Here is a 17,409-nt window from a genome sequence, read left to right as displayed (position 1 = left end):
TGGTCTGTGACCTTTACCATTTATTGATTTCAAACGTTTTTTTTGCTCTTTTACAAGACAGCCCTGATTCAGATAGCTTTGCTGCTAATAATATGTATTTTGTTATGTTGGGGGTTGGGTCTGTATATGTAATGTGTTTTTTTCCGCCAGATTGTAGACGTGTGATGAAAATGGTTAATTTCACTGACAATGACATGACAGACTGTTTCTATTGTTGAGTTGAGACGTTTGACGTTGGAGGTATTCAATGTTTGCCACAACTAGGGAGCTTTTGAAACGTTGATGATAAAATAATTGGGATCCCCTTCACATCAGGGCCTGAATTCCCAAAAAGTAAAATAACTTCACAAATGGAGTTACTTTTTTGGTGATTTTTATTGTCTTGATGTTGAAATCACATTAAATTAAATTGTTCAACGGGTTGAATGCCCCTGGACGTCTATGTTTAAGGCGCATTTGAGCAGCGCATTGAGCACTGATCTGCATAGATGTACTGGTGCTGTGCCTCTTCCCTCTACCTCTTTACCCCCAAACTGGCACAAGTCTGACTCACCCCCCCCCCCCCCCCCCTTCTCCTTTTGAATCGTGTGTTTTGATGAATGGATGGACGGCTGCGGTACGTGTGTGTTGAATAGTCTCAGAGGACATGGGAGAATAAAGGCTGGATAAGTGTGGTGTGGCTCTGTGTAATCTGCATAATGGCAAGGGACCGTCAAGGACGGGACAAGTGGTCTGGGGGGGGGACTCCGCAATGGGGGAGGCTGACATCTGTCGCTATGCTCCTCAGAGACTCCCGGTGGATCATGTTGCCGGGCCTTTCTATTGACGGCTGGACTGCTGCCATCTGCGTCCTAACTGACGCACAATGACCGCTCCGGGCCTTTATAAAAACGGAGACAAACGACTGAGGGCCAGTGTGGACAAGTACTGCTGAGCGAATAGGGCGCACTGCGATTAGACACGCCTCATTCCAATTTCTGGGCTCGACTTTAACAGCAAAATCTTATTGAGGTTGTTTATAACGCGTCGAGTGTGCTTCCTGACAGTCACCATGCCAAAAGGTTTCCTTATAAAACGTTCTAAAATGGCTGGTCCTGTTTCATACAGGATACGCGAGGAGGACTTGGCGCTGGACACCAACTGCTCTTCGCTGGTCGAGAATGCCCCGGCTCATGCACTGCCTTGCCACAACTTTATCAGAGTTCCCAGCCGGGGTATTTTCGGTGGAATTCCAGAGTGTCACTGTGCGCCTTCACTGAGCCCGACCCGGCCTGACAGCGAGGGATATCAATACACACCCGTGGACGCCGCTCATCAAATGCTAAGCTCTCTTTCTTCTGCTCCAGCAGATACCTTCCCCGAGGCAAATTTGGGAAGTTTCACCATTGATGGTTCCCCAGTGTCGTCGTCTCTTCAGGAGATGACCACCAGACTGGACACCATGTGCGGGAATGCTAAATATGCAGCAGTGAAGCGGCCTGCCTCCTCCAACGCTAAATCTCCCCATACGAATTATAAAAAGCGCAAGTCCTCAAGCTCCCAAAACCAAGAGAAGAAGTCCAGCCTCCGGGATCAGGTAACCACATCTCCCGTCCTCGGATTGCGTATTACAGAGGAGGCAGAGGATGAGGTGAAGCAACGGTCCAACACCAGCATTCCGCTTGGAGAATTCATCTGTCAGCTTTGCAAGGAGCGGTACGCAGACCCTCTCACTTTGGCCTTCCACAAGTGCTCTCGCATCGTCCGAATCGAATATCGCTGCGACGAGTGTGACAAAGTGTTTAGTTGTCCCGCTAACCTGGCCTCCCACCGACGTTGGCACAAGCCAAAGGGTGTCCAAGTGGAGAGAGTCTCATCACAGAGAGAGGAGAGCCGACCTGACACACCAACAGCCAGAGAGGCGCTCCCACCCTCCCCGCCACCCTCAGACTCGGGCTCTGATGAAGAAATGATGTTCAGCTGCCCACAGTGCTCAAAGAAATTCAGAAAACAAGCGTACCTGAGGAAACACTTGGCCTTGCACAATAGGAAGGCAGCTAGTCATCCTCAGAATCAGTCTCATTCGGCCAAAGTCTCCGACCAACAACCCAGCAGCCTGCTCGAGTCCCGCCCAGAAACACCCGAGCCCTCCTCCAAATACGCAGGGACTGAGTGCATTACAAAGGTGACAGGAGAGGTGTTTCCGTGTCGATTTTGTAGTGAAAATGTATTCTCCTCTGGCCTCACCAGACACATAAACAAATATCACCCAACGGAGAGCAGACAGGTCATCGTTTTGTCTCAAACAATTTAATAACATCAGACTGTTTGTTTCGGGCATTATGACTGAATTCCATGTTTGGACAGAGTTCTTGTAAACAACTGTGAAATCAGAAATATTTATCCTGAATAGGCTATAGTTTTGTGTAAATTAGTTTTGTTTTCTACAAAGTTATATTTATCTATCTATCTAATCAATTATTTATTTGATAAGTATTTATTTGTTTATTTAATAATGTATGTGTTTGTTTATTTAATAATGTGTGTTTGTTTATTTAATAATGTATGTGTTTGTTTATTTAATAATGTATGTGTTTGTTTATTTATCTGCCCACATTTGTATTAATCATGTTGCTTTTTTTTTGCGTAATGATAAAAAGCTATTTCGCATTGCCTCTAATTACCTCTGACCAAATTAATGTCGTATTTTTCGCTGAAACAATATTACCATGCCAACTTCTTCCTAAAATAATAAAGGGAGTATAAATCTACTATGCAATTGTGTATATGTGTATTTATTATTATTTGTATATATTTATATGTATTATATTATATGTCATGGTGTTTTTACTTTTTGTTAGGTTAGATCCATTTCCTGCAACATATACTTAACATACATACCATATAATCTCCAACACCAATTCTAAAAGTATGCTCTTTATTTAGAGCAAATGGACTATTAAAAAAGATGGACTATTCCATGTCCCCATTTGATGTAGAATAGTCCTTATCAACAATACATTTTCCCAACTTTACGCATCGACCTTGACAGTGGTCATTAGGTCCAACTTCAGGGGAAGGGTGCAGTAGGACTGTTTTCCAACTCTAGTCCTCGAGTACCCCCAACAGCACACATTTTGGTTGTTGCCCCTGACAAACTCCCCTGATTCAACTCATTGAGGGCTTGATGATAAGTTGACAAGTTTAATTAGGTGTCCAGGGTCACATCAAAAATGTGTACTGTTGGGGGTACTCCGTGACTGCCGGAAGTAGGATAACGGTTATCAGTCTTAAATTCCACAGACAGGAAGTTGTTTTCGACTTCTTACGGATAAAAAAAAACGGAATAACAATTTTGCCTATATTTACGAAATTATGCACGTATCGTTGTTTTCATAAAACGTAGTGAATAGCCTATTTAAAAAATGATTCGTGTCACCTTTATTTATACAGGTAAGTCCGTTAAGAACGTTCTTATTTACAATGACGACCTACATTTCAAAATGTAACCATATTACTATTTCAAAATGTGTTAGAAATCAGAAAAAATATAAGTAGACTACGTCCTGTTTTTTCACCACTATTCCAAAATAAATGGAAATGGTTCAAATTGAAATGGCTTATTATAACAAGCCAAGGAAGAGTCCTTCGTTCATTTTTGACGCACGAGATCCTCTCACATCAAGTGGAAACAATTGTTGTAAGCTAAACTGTTATCATCCCGCATCCTTGTGGAGAGAGAGAAAAAAAACGAAAAAGAATAGCACAGTAGAGAAGAATAGAATGGATGGAATAGAATGGTCAAGGAAGTGTTGAGAATAAAGAAGTCCTTATGACGCACAGATGTATTCCAGTGGCATTCTCTACCCTTCCTCCATGCCGAAGGTTTTATTTTTCCAGAGACAATCCGGTAAATGCTTAGCGACTTGTTTGTATTGATGAATATTTAACAGATGCCTTAATTAGAAGTGTTTGTAGCCAATGACACGGGGAATTGTTGTGAAGATAACGTAGTGATGGCATGAAGTAATGTTCCCTTGGAAAACTAAAGTTCCTCTAAGTCTAAAAATACAATAAATCATTGTGCTGCCATCAGAAAGTGCTCAAAGTTCTCCACTATGACCATTTTGGTGGTCAGTAGCTTTACAGGTTGTTACAATAAGAGTTTACAGGTTTGATGTTACATGTTTTCATTATACTTCACTGGTACTCTTCTCTGCAGTGTGTGTGTGTTTAGCCTGGAGTGCAAGATGGAAAATCGACCATCATACAGGCAGACAGTGGCTGGAAAGGGCAAGATCCCCCCCCCCTGCCCAAACTCACAACGTTTTACTTTTACATGGAAGAATGACTTCAGAATCCAATATTTATAATCCACACTGTCATCAAATCTCTCTGTACTTCTGTGTGTTTGTATGTCTCATCATCATTCATTATCTATTATGCAGGCTCAACCAGCCACCACAAGTCATCTGTAGCCGCCAAGCAGCCACACAAGAAGCGAGTGTTCTCAACATGTGCGGCCTTAGATGGTGAAATGTTGAAGAGGCTCATCCAAAAAGGTATGTGAAGTATGGTATACTGACGACTATCGTCATAGAGGCTGTTCCGGGAAAAGTTACAACTCACAACTGCCACTTTAATTATGAGTGTGCCAGAGGAGGTCATTACCACAAGCCCATCCTCCCCAATTAAGGTGCCACCAACCTCCTATGGTGCCACCAACCTTCTCTCTTCTCTCTCTCTCTCTCTCTCTCTCTCTCTCTCTCTCTCTCTCTCTCTCTCTCTCTCTCTCTCTCTCTCTCTCTCTCTCTCTCTCTCTCTCTCTCTCTCTCTCTCTCTCTCTCTCAGATGAGCAGCGAAGGATCAGGGAACAGCGCAACTCTAGAAAAGGTTGGCTGAGGGCATGGGGTGCTCTGCAGGACTGGATGCATCAGCTGTTCAGGATCATTGTTGCCTTCACAGAAGACCCCATGTTTGACAAGTTCATCCTGTTTGTGGTGGTGCTCAACACAGGGACCCTGGTGGCCCAGACATTTGAAAGTGTGACTGTGAGAGGAGGTGTGAGAAACAGGGAAAATACATTGACTCTTTAAAATCTACTTTTAGTAAGTTCTCTATCCTCCTGCATAAAGAGCTCATGAATGGGTTGAAGTGTGTTAATGACATCTGTTTTGTTTCCCAATGCCAGGGTGGTTCTTCTCAGCTTTGGATTCCGCTTTTCTGGCAATCTATTTAATGGAATGTGTGCTGAAATTGCTTGTCTGGGGTCGACTCTACTTCAAAAACCCATGGAATGACCTGGGTAAGTAGCTGTTTGCATTGGCTTGTGATCAATCTCCCACTGCTTCATCTCATTTCTATTTTTCCCCTCTGTGCTCTGCCTGTCTCAGACTTTTTCATCATTACGATGAGCCTCATTGACTTCCTGCTGCCACTCATTGAGTCTACAGGGAACTTCAGTGGAGGTCAGGCATCCACAATCTTCCGCATCCTCAAGCTCTTCAAAGGGGTCCGGGCCATCCGAGCGTTCCGGGTCTTGCGTACCATCCGGTAGGATGCATGAATGTTTTTCAGCATTCATGCAGAATAACTCATTATTCAGACCGACCACCCCTCTGTTTGATTTCCTTTCATAGCACTTCAATGGATGAAGTCTGACACACCAAGTACATAACCTATATTAATACATCAACATCTCATATCTTTCACCATGATTCAGTAACATGTCCTCCTTTCCTTGACAGCTTTCTCCAAAATCTCCAGTCCATCGTGTCCACCTGTCTCCAGTCTCTCCAGTCTATGGGGGCCATCATCATCCTCATGTTCACATTCCTCTTCATGTTTGCTGTCCTTTTCCGAGAGATGTTCAACGAGTCTGACCCGCATCGCTTTGGCACCATGTTTCGGACTATTTTCACTCTGTTCCAGCTGCTCACGTTGGATGACTGGGCTTTCATCTACTCTACCAGCCGAGACAACGGTGAGAGAGGGAACACTACAGTGTGTGTGTGTGTCATGCATATGGTCTAGAAGTTGGGCATCATCAATCATCACACGATGTAACTATTTGTGGTCAAGACTTTAACTTTCTAAAAATGACAGGTGCACCACATATTATCATCTTCCTTGTCCTGTACATTGTGGTGGAATACTTCACTTTCCTCAAGTGAGTAGGCTTGAAAATGTTGCAACAAAGACACTACAGTGCATGTCTGATACTCCTACTATGTCCTTCAAGAGCCAACACCCTTTTAATTGTACATTGTCATCTTCTCGGCATAGTCTATTCATTGCTGTCCTCGTCGACAACTTCCAGATGACAATCAAGAGACGGATGGCGTCAAAGATCCAAAAGGTATTCCGACCATGACAATCAATAAGGCGAAAAAGACAGACACTGGTGTAGATGTTGCTGAACATACCACTGCATTCTTTTCTACTTTAGTTCCAGGATATATATGAGAGCGAGATGCAGTCAATGAAGAAGTTAGGTTGGTTGGTTGGTCGGTCCGACATTTTTCAAAAGGCTACCACATGTACTTGTGGGTGAGGCAAAATACAAACAATAAGCATCAGAAAGACAGGACTCAACCAGTCTCCTCTCCTCCTGTCTGTAGAGCCCCAGCCCATTGAACCACAGACCGATGAGGAGTTCTATGAAGAGGCCCTCAAATTGACCTATAGTGAAAATAAGTATGGAAAGAGGTAAGAAACTATGTCTAACACAAAACAGGAGAAAAGCCAGCTATCAATTTGGTTCACAATGTAAACAGAAAAGCCTGTTTTGCCAAGCCATTTGACAAACTAGTCTATGTGCTGTAGTCGCAATCTAACAAGAGCCCCAACATGACTGGTCCATAGGGAGATAGAGCTGATCACCAGCTACCTCAGACTGCTGGCATCCATAGATCAGAACCAGCAGACTTTCCGCTCTCAGGGCTGTGTTCTGGAGCGTCTCATTGACACCTTCTTTGAGGTGAGAGCATTTCTCTCTGTAGACATTCTCTCTGTAGACAGAAACTTCTGGAGTGGAGTACACTATAGCTCCATTTTACTTACAGTTGAAGTCAGAAGTTTACATACACTTAGGTTGGAGTCATTAAAACTCATTTTTCAACCACTCCAAAAATGTATTGTTAACAAACTATAGTTTTGGCAAGTTGGTTAGGACATGCATGACACAAATAATTTTTCCAACAATTGTTTACAGATGATTTAGCTTATAATTCACTGTATCACAATTCCAGTGGGTCAGAAGTTTACATGCACTAAGTTGACTGTGGCTTTAAAAAGCTTGGAAAATTTCAGAAAATTATGTCATGGTTTTAGAAGCTTCTGATAGGCTAATTGACATCGTTTGAGTCAATTGGAGGTGTACCTGTGGATGTATTTCAAGGCCTACCTTCAAACTCAGTGCGTCTTTGCTTGAAATCATAGGACAATCAAAAGAAATCAGCCAAGACCTCAGAAAAAAAATTGTAGACCTCAAGTCTGGTTCATCCTTGGGAGCAATTTCCAAACGCCTGACGGTACCACGTTCATCTGTAAAAATAATAGTACACAAGTATAAACACCATGGGACCACGCAGCCGTCATACCGCTCAGGAAGGAGACGCGTTCTGTCTCCTAGAGATAACATACTTTAGTGCGAAAAGTGCAATCAATCCCAGAACAACAGCAAAGGACCTTGTGAAGATGCTGAAGGAAACAGGTACAAAAGTATCTTTATCCACAGTAAAACGAGTCCAATATCGACATAATCTGAAAGGCTGCTCAGCAAGGAAGAAGCCACTGCCCCAAACCGCCATAAAAAAAAGCCAGACTACGGTTTGCAACTGCACATTGGGCCAAAGATCACACTTTTTGGAGACATGTCCTCTGGTCTGATTAAAAACCAATATAGAACTGTTTGGCCATGACTTATGTTTGGAGGAAAAAGGTGGAGGCTTGCAAGCCTGAAGAACACCATCCCAACCCAACCGTGAAGGACGGGGGTGGCAGCATCATGTTGTGGGGGTGCTTTGCTGTGTGAGGGACTGGTGCACTTCACAAAATAGATGGCATCATGAGGCAGCTCAGTTGGTAGAGCATGGCGCTTGTATCGCCAGGGTAGTGGGTTCGATCCCCGGGACCACCCATACGTAGAATGTATGCACACATGACTGTAAGTCGCTTTGGATAAAAGCGTCTGCTAAATGGCATATATTATTATATTATATTATTATGCAGATATATTGAAGCAACATCTCAAGACATCAGTGAGGAAGTTAAAGCTTGGTCGCAAATGGGTTTTCCAAATGGACAATGACCCCAAGCACACCCATACGTAGAATGTATGCACACATGACTGTAAGTCGCTTTGGATAAAAGCGTCTGCTAAATGGCATATATTATTATTATTATTATTATACTTCGAAATTTGTGGCAAAATGGCAACAATGTCAAAGTATTGGAGTGGCCATTACAAAGCTCTGACCTCAATCCTATAGAAACTGTGTGGGCAGAATTGAAAAAGTGTGTGCGAGCAAGGAGGCCTACAAACCTGACTCAGTTACACCAATTATGTCAGGAGGAATGGGCCAAGATTCACCCAACTTATTGTGGGAAGCTTGTGGAAGGCTACCCGAAACATTTGACCCAAGTTCAACAATTTGAAGGCAATGCTACCAAATACTAATTGAGTGTATGTAAACTTCTGACCCACTAAGAATGTGATGAAAGAAATAAAAGCTGAAATAAATCATTCTCTATTATTCTGACATTTCACATTCTTAAAATAAAGTGGTGATCCTAACTGAACTAAAAGAGGGAATTTTTACTAGGATTAAATGTCAGGAATTGTGAAAAACTGAGTTTAAATGTAATTGGTTAAGGTGTATGTAAACTTCCGACTTCAACTGTACATATAAATTGCCTGCTGCCTAAGGCTGCGTTGCGTGTACACAGGCAGCCCAATTCTGATCTTTTTACCAGGAAATTGGTCCTCTTGACCAATCAGACCAGCTCTTTTGCAACTAATTGGGCAAAATATCAGAATTGGGCTGCCTATGTAACTGCAGCCATAGATACCTGGAAATGTGTAAACAGCCCATGAATAAGGCTTCTGATTCAGCTTCTAAACAGTTGTATTGATGTCCTTTTCAGGCAACAGAGGAGGACAGTCAGGGGAATGACCACGAATAGAGAAATAAGGGTCAAACCTAGTAAAGAAACCCTTAATGCTTTATCCAGATCAGTGATGGCAACTCGGATGTTATACTTTGAGAACTCATTAAAGTCACGAAACCCAGTAAAAGTGCCCTAGTTTATTAGATATGTGTAAATCCATCTCTTTAGGCTTTTTATATAAAGCTCAGGTTTGTTAGATTTATAGCCTTTCAGTGTGGCCAAAAATGTTACCTTTTTTTTATTTAAATCACCCAATTCCCACACTCTAAACCACTTACAAACCCCTACACTGTTCAGATAATACAAAAGTTAAAACAAATCCATGTTGAATTTGCACTTAAATATGAAGGGAAATGACCAAATAGTAGCAACAACACAAAAAAAAGTATGAATCACTTACTACAAATTCCTAATACACACAAATGTACAGTAAATAGTAATTAAATTAAATGACACACACAGTGCCAAACATGTTCATTTTACATTCAAGTTTTTTTTAAAGGACAGAACTGTACATGTATCCACATTTACATTCTTGTAACAGTTCGACATGGCTTATTTTCTGTACTGAGCATCCCCGCACATTACATTTGACATACAGAAATGCTTCACCACTTTAAAAATCATTTATAAAACAGGATAGTGTATATACAAATACAAGCACAGTTAGATCTGTAGTTCTCATTGTGTGTTGGATCAATGAAACTGGAGTCAAAATCCAGGATTACATCCAAAACAATAACGGAGTGATTTTCACTAACATGAGCACATATTCTGACTAGTCCAAGACTGCCTTCACCTTCCTGGCACTCTGTTGAAGAAACCAAGGGTAGGAGTCCTCAATCTGAAATTATGACCATTCCTACTTTGAGACTAAGAAAATTGATCTACTTGTGTCAAAGACAGAACAGTGAGATGAAACATGGGTAATAAACAGTTCTTGTTCATTTTTAAATCTTCAACAAAAAGGATCCGATGACGATTAAGGGGGAAGAAAAAATACATCTATTGAAGCTCCCTCTGAGGAGACCTGTGGTGCTCTCCATCCTGATTGCTTCAGGAAAGTCTGTGGTAAAGAGCGAGAGTGGGGCCAGGAGAAACAGACAGGGTTCTACCACTTGCCCCTCTTGCTCCAGTCCTTGGGGGTGAAGTGAAGGCATTTGGGGTCGATGGGCAGATGACGCTTCTGCATTGCTCTCTCATGCCCCTCCACTATGTCCTCTGAAAGAGTCAGAATATACTGGCCCTGAGAAACCATAGGGAGAGAAGAAGTTCAAATATGCTGATCAAGAATGTTCCTTTAACAGCTAAAAGTACAGTGCTGAGTGCTGTCCCCTGCTCTCTAGTATCGCTCACCTTATAGTAGTTTATTAGGTTTAAGTACTGAAGTGTAGATATGACATCCTCTTTCTTCACACTGGTGATCTCGCTGATCTCACTGGAAATATACAAGACAATGTGATATTAGGTTACAGAAGCAACTTGAGCTATAGAAAGAAAACAATCAGAGAACAGGACAGAGTCATACTTGATTGTGATCTGAGGCCTCTCCCCGTTGTCAGGCTTGAGGTCCATGAGGATCTCCAGGATGGTCTGGGACCAGTAGGAGCGGTAGGAGAGCAGCCCCAGGTCAGACAGAGGCTTCTCTGGTGTGCCCGTCTTCCCCTCTACCTTAGACAGCTCATAACCTGAAGACCAACAGAAACAAGACAATTAGGGACGGCATACCAAATGGCCACATTTCAACACTCCCACAGATCATTTTGACACAGAGGTAGAAGTACAATGGTTGTACACATTTACACCGAGATACAATGTTTAAAAAGTCAGTTACGTCACTTACTGAACTCAATAAGCAATTTGCCGTAGCCTCTCCTCTGATAGGGAGGTAAGGTGAGAATACAAGCCACGTTGTAATCTTCCGTCGACTCTTTCTCCTGTGCACAGATCATAGGATTATTGCTGATATTCGTGAGCAGCGGATGTTTACCTGTTAATACCAGGATATAAGGGGAGTTCAGTGTACCTTGGAGAAGTAGCCCACTATGTGGAAGCCCTTGGAGTCGTACTCTGTCATGACGTAGAAGAGGAAGGGGTCTGTGTCATAGTACAGCGTCTTGTGGTCCAGGAAACACTTGGCCAGTAAACACAGGTTCTGAGAGTATGTCTGGCAAACATGGGAGAAATGAGTTGTGAAGCGAGAATCTCAATGAAACTCATTAGAATAACGAGGGGTGACCATGCAGCTGGGAGGATCATGGACTTTACTCACTTTGTTTTTTCTGCCATCTATTTCAAAAAAGGAGATGGTGCCCTTGCGGTAGATCTCATTGCCAGGGGGATGCCGAAGATTACACTTGGTCTAGATGAGAGACCAGGAGAATAATATGGGATCACATGCATAAACATGGTGGATCTGTATCCAAGCCCCTAGTGGACATATACACAGAGTATACCAAACATTAGGAACACGTTTCTAATGTTGAGTTGTGCCCCCTTTTGCCCTCAGAACAGCCTCAATTTGTCAGGGGGTGGACTCTACAAGGTGTCAAGTGGATGCTGGCCCATGTTGACGCCAATGCTTTCCACAGTTGTGCCAAGTTGGCTGGAAGACCATTCTTGATACACACAGGAAACTGTTGAGCGTGAAAACTCCACCAGCGTTGCCGTTTTTGACACAAACCGGTGCGCCTGGGGCCTACTACCATATCTCGTTCAAAGGCACTTACATTTTTTTTTTTTGTCTTGCCCATTCACCCTCAATGGCACACATACACAATCCATGTCTTAATAGTGTCAATGCTTAAAAATCCATCTTTAACCTGTCTCTTCCCCTTCATCTGCACTGATTGAAGTAGATTTAACAAGTGACATCAATAAGGGATCATACCTTTCATCTGGATTCACTTGGTCAGTCTATATAATGGAAAGAACATTCATGTTTTGTATACTCAGTGTAGCTATATCCCTTAGCTCAGCCTAGCTGGTTGGTTGACCCCTGGGCTTCTGTAGCTCAAACAATACCATGACTGCACAGCAACCCTCTCTAGTGATGGTATTACACACATTACATTTGAGATATTCTAATGTAGCATCTTACCAGATGCCTCTGCAGACACTTAAGGCTCTTGAGGTACTTGAGGCAGAACTCGCAGAGGTAGAGAATAGGCAATGTGGTCAGTTCCTGTGGGTAGGGGGAGAAGTACCAGGGCTTCAGCCTGTGGCGGCCCAGTTCAATGCAGTCAATGTTCTTCATACGCGTGACAATGTCGTCATGGCTACGGTCCGACACCAGACTGCCGGTCATGCGAGGGGCAGAGGGGATGCCATCGGAGCTGTCCTGCGAGTCCTGACACAAAATAGTAGGAAAGGGAAGAGAACAACAGTATTCCATATCTGATGCATTGTGTTAGAACCTTGTCCAAACAAAAGCCAATAAATTCAAATTAAATAATTGATTAAACATAGGTAGTTTTTACAGCTTAACAAAACCAAACACTGATAAATAGCTCTCATATGAAATAAAAGGTCTGATCGAAGGCCAAAACCTTTCAAATAATTCCAGAAACAAAGACACACGGGCAATGAGAAGGAAATGAGACGGACCTCTCCTGGCGGCAGATAGACATTGGCACATCGAGGGCTGTTGTTATACTGGAAAACCTTAATTATCTAGCAGAAAAACAAGCAGATTAGAGGGCTTTTGGACACGGATTTAAGAGAGACGGAAAATAATTCACATTTATTCTAATTATACCAATACGGAACAACTCAATGGTTAAAGGTCAACAGGGAGATTTCTTCATATATCATATTGACCTGTTATTTCGTTCCTTGTTAATTTGGGGAGGGATATCTTAACATTAAACAGAAAGGGAAGGAAATAAATCACAATAGCTGATCATTCCTGAGTTCACACAGATCATTATGTAAAACCCAATTTTGCTTCCTCACACGATCACTACAATGCTGCAAGTAAAATTGTTGAAAATGTGCTTGGCCTGATGCCAACACAGGCTTCTGAAACAGATGACTGTAACGGAAACCATATAACCATGAAAGATAGACATATAGGTCAAGGACAGTAAGAATCAACACTAGTCCAGTATCCCAGCTCAACTTGTCAATGTAGTAAGGACCCTAGCACTAACTGGATATTATTGTGCTTTATCCTGTGTGAAAATCTGATTTATTTTTGATGCGTTTCAACTCAAAAAGGAAGCTGATGCAATTTCTAAAAACATAAGAATGAATTGTTGATGCCAGTATAATGCTAAAGTGCATCAATCTATAAATGTGAATGATGGGAGAAGAGATGGTCTACAGTTGAAACAAGAGCAACTAATGAGTCGATTAAAGAAACAAATGGTCATCATCCCTTAAGTGTTCCATACCTCATCGGTTCCCCCACAGTTGGGGGGCTGCTTCCTCTTCCTGCCTGGTTGATTGGGCATGGGGCGACGGGCAGTACCATTCTGGGAAGATTTGAAAAGAGGGGATAAGAAATCAAAACACAGACGCACAGTAATATTGGGAGGCTGGAGATTGATCATTACAGAAGGGCAAAGTTATAAAATGTTGGTGTACCGTCGTGAGTGAGGTAAGCTGCTCGTGATCATCGTGGGCGTTGGATTTGAGGTTGAAAGTGTTGGTGTCCCTCACAGCAGGGTAAACTGACACCTGGGAGGCTTCAGCCAAACCTGGCAAGGATGGCACGGGGGTTGCCGGGGACACTTGTGTTGCCAGGGACACCGACTCTGCTTTCCTCTTCTGTATGAGAGGCGAAACATGGGCAGACATGAAAAAAACTCATTCCGAGACATTTAATTAATCTCTTAAGATTATGTTGATGGAATTTCAAATGCCACACACCACTATTCTAGGGCCGGGGGGGAACCCAGTCAACAATATCATTTATCATATACTCCAGAGGTCACAAACCTTTGAGTCAAAATGCAAGCCGAGATCACTTTTTTAAAGCCTATGCAACATTAACCAATTAAAAACAGTTCTGTAGCAATGATGTTAGTGCAGAAGGCTATAGGCCCAATTCCTTTACCACCGCATATTGGTAGGGAAAATGAAGCATAGCCAATGTTCTTCCCAGAACATTTTGAAATGATATTTAAACACTGGTAATTGATAGCTTAGTCTCACAACAAGTTGAGTGAGCATAATAATGAGCTTTTTTTTGGCCTGCATCTGTTGTTCAGTCTGACGGAAGGAGGAAGCAGTGGTGAGTCTGCCTTACCTGACTCACCTTCCCTCCTCTCCCTCCGCTGAGAAAAGGAACATGGTCTTCCAGCTGATGGCGATACTCAAGTCACACTGCATTATTTCTGCCTCATGCACCAATTAATGTTGTTACTCTTATGACCAGAAAGTTAAATATTCCACAATTTTTTTTAACGGCAGGCCTCTAATAATAACGCAAGCTTATCGGAACACTTTACTATACTCATTCATTACAGCTGCAGTGCTGGTTGTACTCATTCATTACAGCTGCAGTGCTGGTTGTACTCGTTCATTACAGCTGCAGTGCTGGTTGTAGCGTGAGTGGAAGTAGGGAGAACACGCATTTTGGCTTATAAAAGTATTGACAGTGCTGATCAAGAACTTACTCAAAAACAGCAGCTCTTTGCTGTACTTGTCTCTCTCTTGTCAAGATTTTAAGTTTTGAAATCTCACAGTATCAACTTTGCTGTGCATTCGAGGCTTCTTTTTAGACTATGGCTCGAGGAAACTGTGCAGAAATCATCCGAGTTATCTGTTTGGCCAGCGGTAGACCTATAGGTACACTTGATATTCTCTCTGGACCTACCCGGTAGGCTGAGTTCTACCTTCGCTAGGGCTGCTAAATCAAGTGCACCTACTGCAATCAGTGCAAAACAAATTTAAAAAATTAAAATAGGAACGCAAGGCTTGATCATTTTTTTTTTACAGAAATGTTTGGTGATCGATTAGGAATGTGTTGTAGATCGACCAGTCTGAGCACTGATCTACTCGCAAGATGTTTTTCCTTGATTTTAGAATTATACTGTAAGTTTATACTGTAAGAATTATATCTGTAAGTTCAAAAATAGCTGGAGTGAGTCTAAATTTGGTTGTTGTTAGTATTCAAATTTAGCTATGAACCCATTCTGACTTTGTGGACAAAACAGTAGTTAATCATGGATCTCTGTAGAATGGGTAACTTGAAGCTGTACCGGTGTGGGCAGGGTTTTGCCTCTGGAAGGAGCTGTGGCAGTCTGAAGGTTGAGATCAAGACTCTTCCTCTGAATTTGAACAGAAAGGAAGAGGATTAACTGACAGTCACACAAAACTCCACAAGAATTTAGTTGCGTTTTTCACCTGAACTAATCATGTTATCCATTAAATATTGTAATAGAAGCATAATCAGTCAAGACAGCATATTTTTGAGCAGTTGAAAATAAACATGTGGTTTGCACATGCCTGAGAATGACTTTATAAGCCAGTGTATCATAAAATATAAGAAATACATCCCCCGGTGCTTTATTTTGCAACTTCTGTCTCCTCACAGAGCCAAGACCAGAAATATTGAATAAGCCACCTGACATTTCATTTTATAAGATCTCTGAAATAATTTATGAAGCACCAATTGTGCCATTTTCATTTAACAAAGGTCTATAAATAATTTCAACCAGTCTAATTTCAACAAATTATCATAGCTTCAAAAGAATATATACCAAATGATGGTATTCACAAAATAGGTTGTACTTTAGTGGACAGGTTTAAACAAGATAGCTGTCCCAAATCTCAGTATTAAGCACAACTGCAAAAAAAACATCTAGGTTACAATGACAATGTTAGTTGTCAGCATCAGAGTACAATTCCCAGGACTGGGCTTAAGACACTACTGCCAAACCTGAACTTGTTGTTGCAGCACTTGAAAGTCTGGTATAGAAGTCTTGGTGGGTAGACACTTCTGCTGGGCTTGCGGCTGGGGGGGCCGGCTGGGGGGATGTTGGGGGCCAGTTCCGGCTGCTCTTACCACCTCTCTCTCTGGGGAGCTGGGACGTGAACCCGGAAGCCCGTTCTTAGTAGGCGTTTTAGCCTCCTTCTTAGGGAACTGGAGCTTCTTCATGTCAAGCCTTTCCGGAGTAACCCACTCATCCAGACGCTTGTTGACTTTAAACACAAGCAGAGACACAAACACATATACATCTAGTCAAATGTTTTCCACATTTAGACATACTGGGACATGTGCTTCTACTGTGAGGATCACTGGTGGCAATGTCAGAACATTACAATCACATTCACTCTGAATTACATGAAGCATAGGCTACTCACAGTCAATATAGTGGACATAGTAGAGTTTTCTCCCAGGGATCTCTTTCACACTGAGGATTTCAGCCAGGGCTGCAAAGAAAAACATCACACGACATGACAGATATCGATACCTATCCAAGCAATGAGCACCTTCGCGGTCCCAATTTATACATTAGGTAGGAAACTAGCTAGATAGCCAAGTACACCATCTAGCTAACGTTATATTATAAATACGAACAGCGCACACAACATGTGAATATAACGTTAGCTAGCTAACTGTAACTTCAGCATTCACACGCTATCAAAATACGTAGTTAGTTAACGTTCACACACAAGTAGAAAGCATTTTTAAATCCCCGTAAAACACAACCAGCGCATTTGTTTCCGATCTGCCACTAGCCGTAGCTAGCCGCTTGTGTTTTCAAACATTCAGCCATGACAGTTGTTTTATTATGCAACTAGCGTAGCGCTAGCTACCCTACTAGCGGTAGCCAAGAGACAACACTCACGCCACTCGTCTTCGTTTTCCTGATTTTTTCGGAGAACAGGGAGCCGACAGCCCTCGATAACATCGACCTGTCGAAAGAAAATATATTGAACATGTATATTAATGAAAGTCGAGGGCACACATCTACACATACACGTTGTAATTGTATAACAATTTGGGATTATCGAGTACCCACCGACGAATCCGCCATTTTGGTCATCTGTGAACATAGTCGCGCGCAAGGATTTATGGGGGATTGGACATATATAGAGGACTCATCTTTGTATCTGTGCCATTGTAGAGATATATGTTAATGGCGTCTTTTTGTAGGCTCTAACTCAGCCATGGTTCGTTAGACAAAACCTATGTAGAAATTAATGGCGTTTTTGTAGTTTTATTTTATAAATGACGAAAATAAGATCTGTGTTGAACACAGGCGTAGGAGACGTTTTGTTCGATGAGATAACCTTCATCAACTAACG

General features: G+C 42.2%; 3 protein-coding genes across 3 annotated transcripts; 2 read left to right on the top strand and 1 right to left on the bottom strand.

Annotated features, from left to right (window-relative positions):
- The first annotated feature begins 927 nt into the window (after window positions 1-927).
- Window positions 928-2,544, top strand: LOC124007143 (insulinoma-associated protein 1a-like). The gene has a single exon (XM_046317476.1). The coding sequence runs from the start codon at window positions 1,052-1,054 to the stop codon at window positions 2,291-2,293; it is 1,242 nt and encodes a 413-aa protein (XP_046173432.1). The 5' UTR covers window positions 928-1,051; the 3' UTR covers window positions 2,294-2,544.
- Window positions 2,545-4,211: 1,667 nt separating this feature from the next.
- On the top strand, window positions 4,212-9,165 carry LOC124006868 (cation channel sperm-associated protein 1-like). The gene is made up of 11 exons (XM_046317058.1): window positions 4,212-4,541; window positions 4,831-5,040; window positions 5,171-5,284; window positions 5,373-5,532; window positions 5,727-5,962; window positions 6,085-6,148; window positions 6,265-6,337; window positions 6,428-6,473; window positions 6,600-6,687; window positions 6,844-6,958; window positions 9,127-9,165. The coding sequence occupies exons 1-11, from the start codon at window positions 4,517-4,519 to the stop codon at window positions 9,163-9,165; spliced, it is 1,170 nt and encodes a 389-aa protein (XP_046173014.1). The 5' UTR covers window positions 4,212-4,516.
- A 107-nt stretch (window positions 9,166-9,272) lies between these two features.
- Window positions 9,273-17,187, bottom strand: LOC124007142 (histone acetyltransferase KAT5-like). Its single transcript, XM_046317475.1, has 15 exons — window positions 17,124-17,187; window positions 16,950-17,016; window positions 16,462-16,530; window positions 16,037-16,299; window positions 15,357-15,425; window positions 13,738-13,920; window positions 13,545-13,625; window positions 12,757-12,822; window positions 12,251-12,499; window positions 11,423-11,512; window positions 11,177-11,317; window positions 10,994-11,087; window positions 10,679-10,838; window positions 10,507-10,588; window positions 9,273-10,396 (listed from the first exon to the last, which is right to left on the bottom strand). The coding sequence occupies exons 1-15, from the start codon at window positions 17,145-17,147 to the stop codon at window positions 10,262-10,264; spliced, it is 1,773 nt and encodes a 590-aa protein (XP_046173431.1). The 5' UTR covers window positions 17,148-17,187; the 3' UTR covers window positions 9,273-10,261.
- Between the last annotated feature and the right edge of the window lie 222 nt (window positions 17,188-17,409).

The sequence above is a fragment of the Oncorhynchus gorbuscha genome, linkage group LG20 (genome assembly GCF_021184085.1).
Source record: "Oncorhynchus gorbuscha isolate QuinsamMale2020 ecotype Even-year linkage group LG20, OgorEven_v1.0, whole genome shotgun sequence".
NCBI lineage: Eukaryota > Metazoa > Chordata > Actinopteri > Salmoniformes > Salmonidae > Oncorhynchus > Oncorhynchus gorbuscha.
Note: the sequence above shows the minus strand (reverse complement) of the source record. Positions and strands in the feature narration are given on the sequence as shown.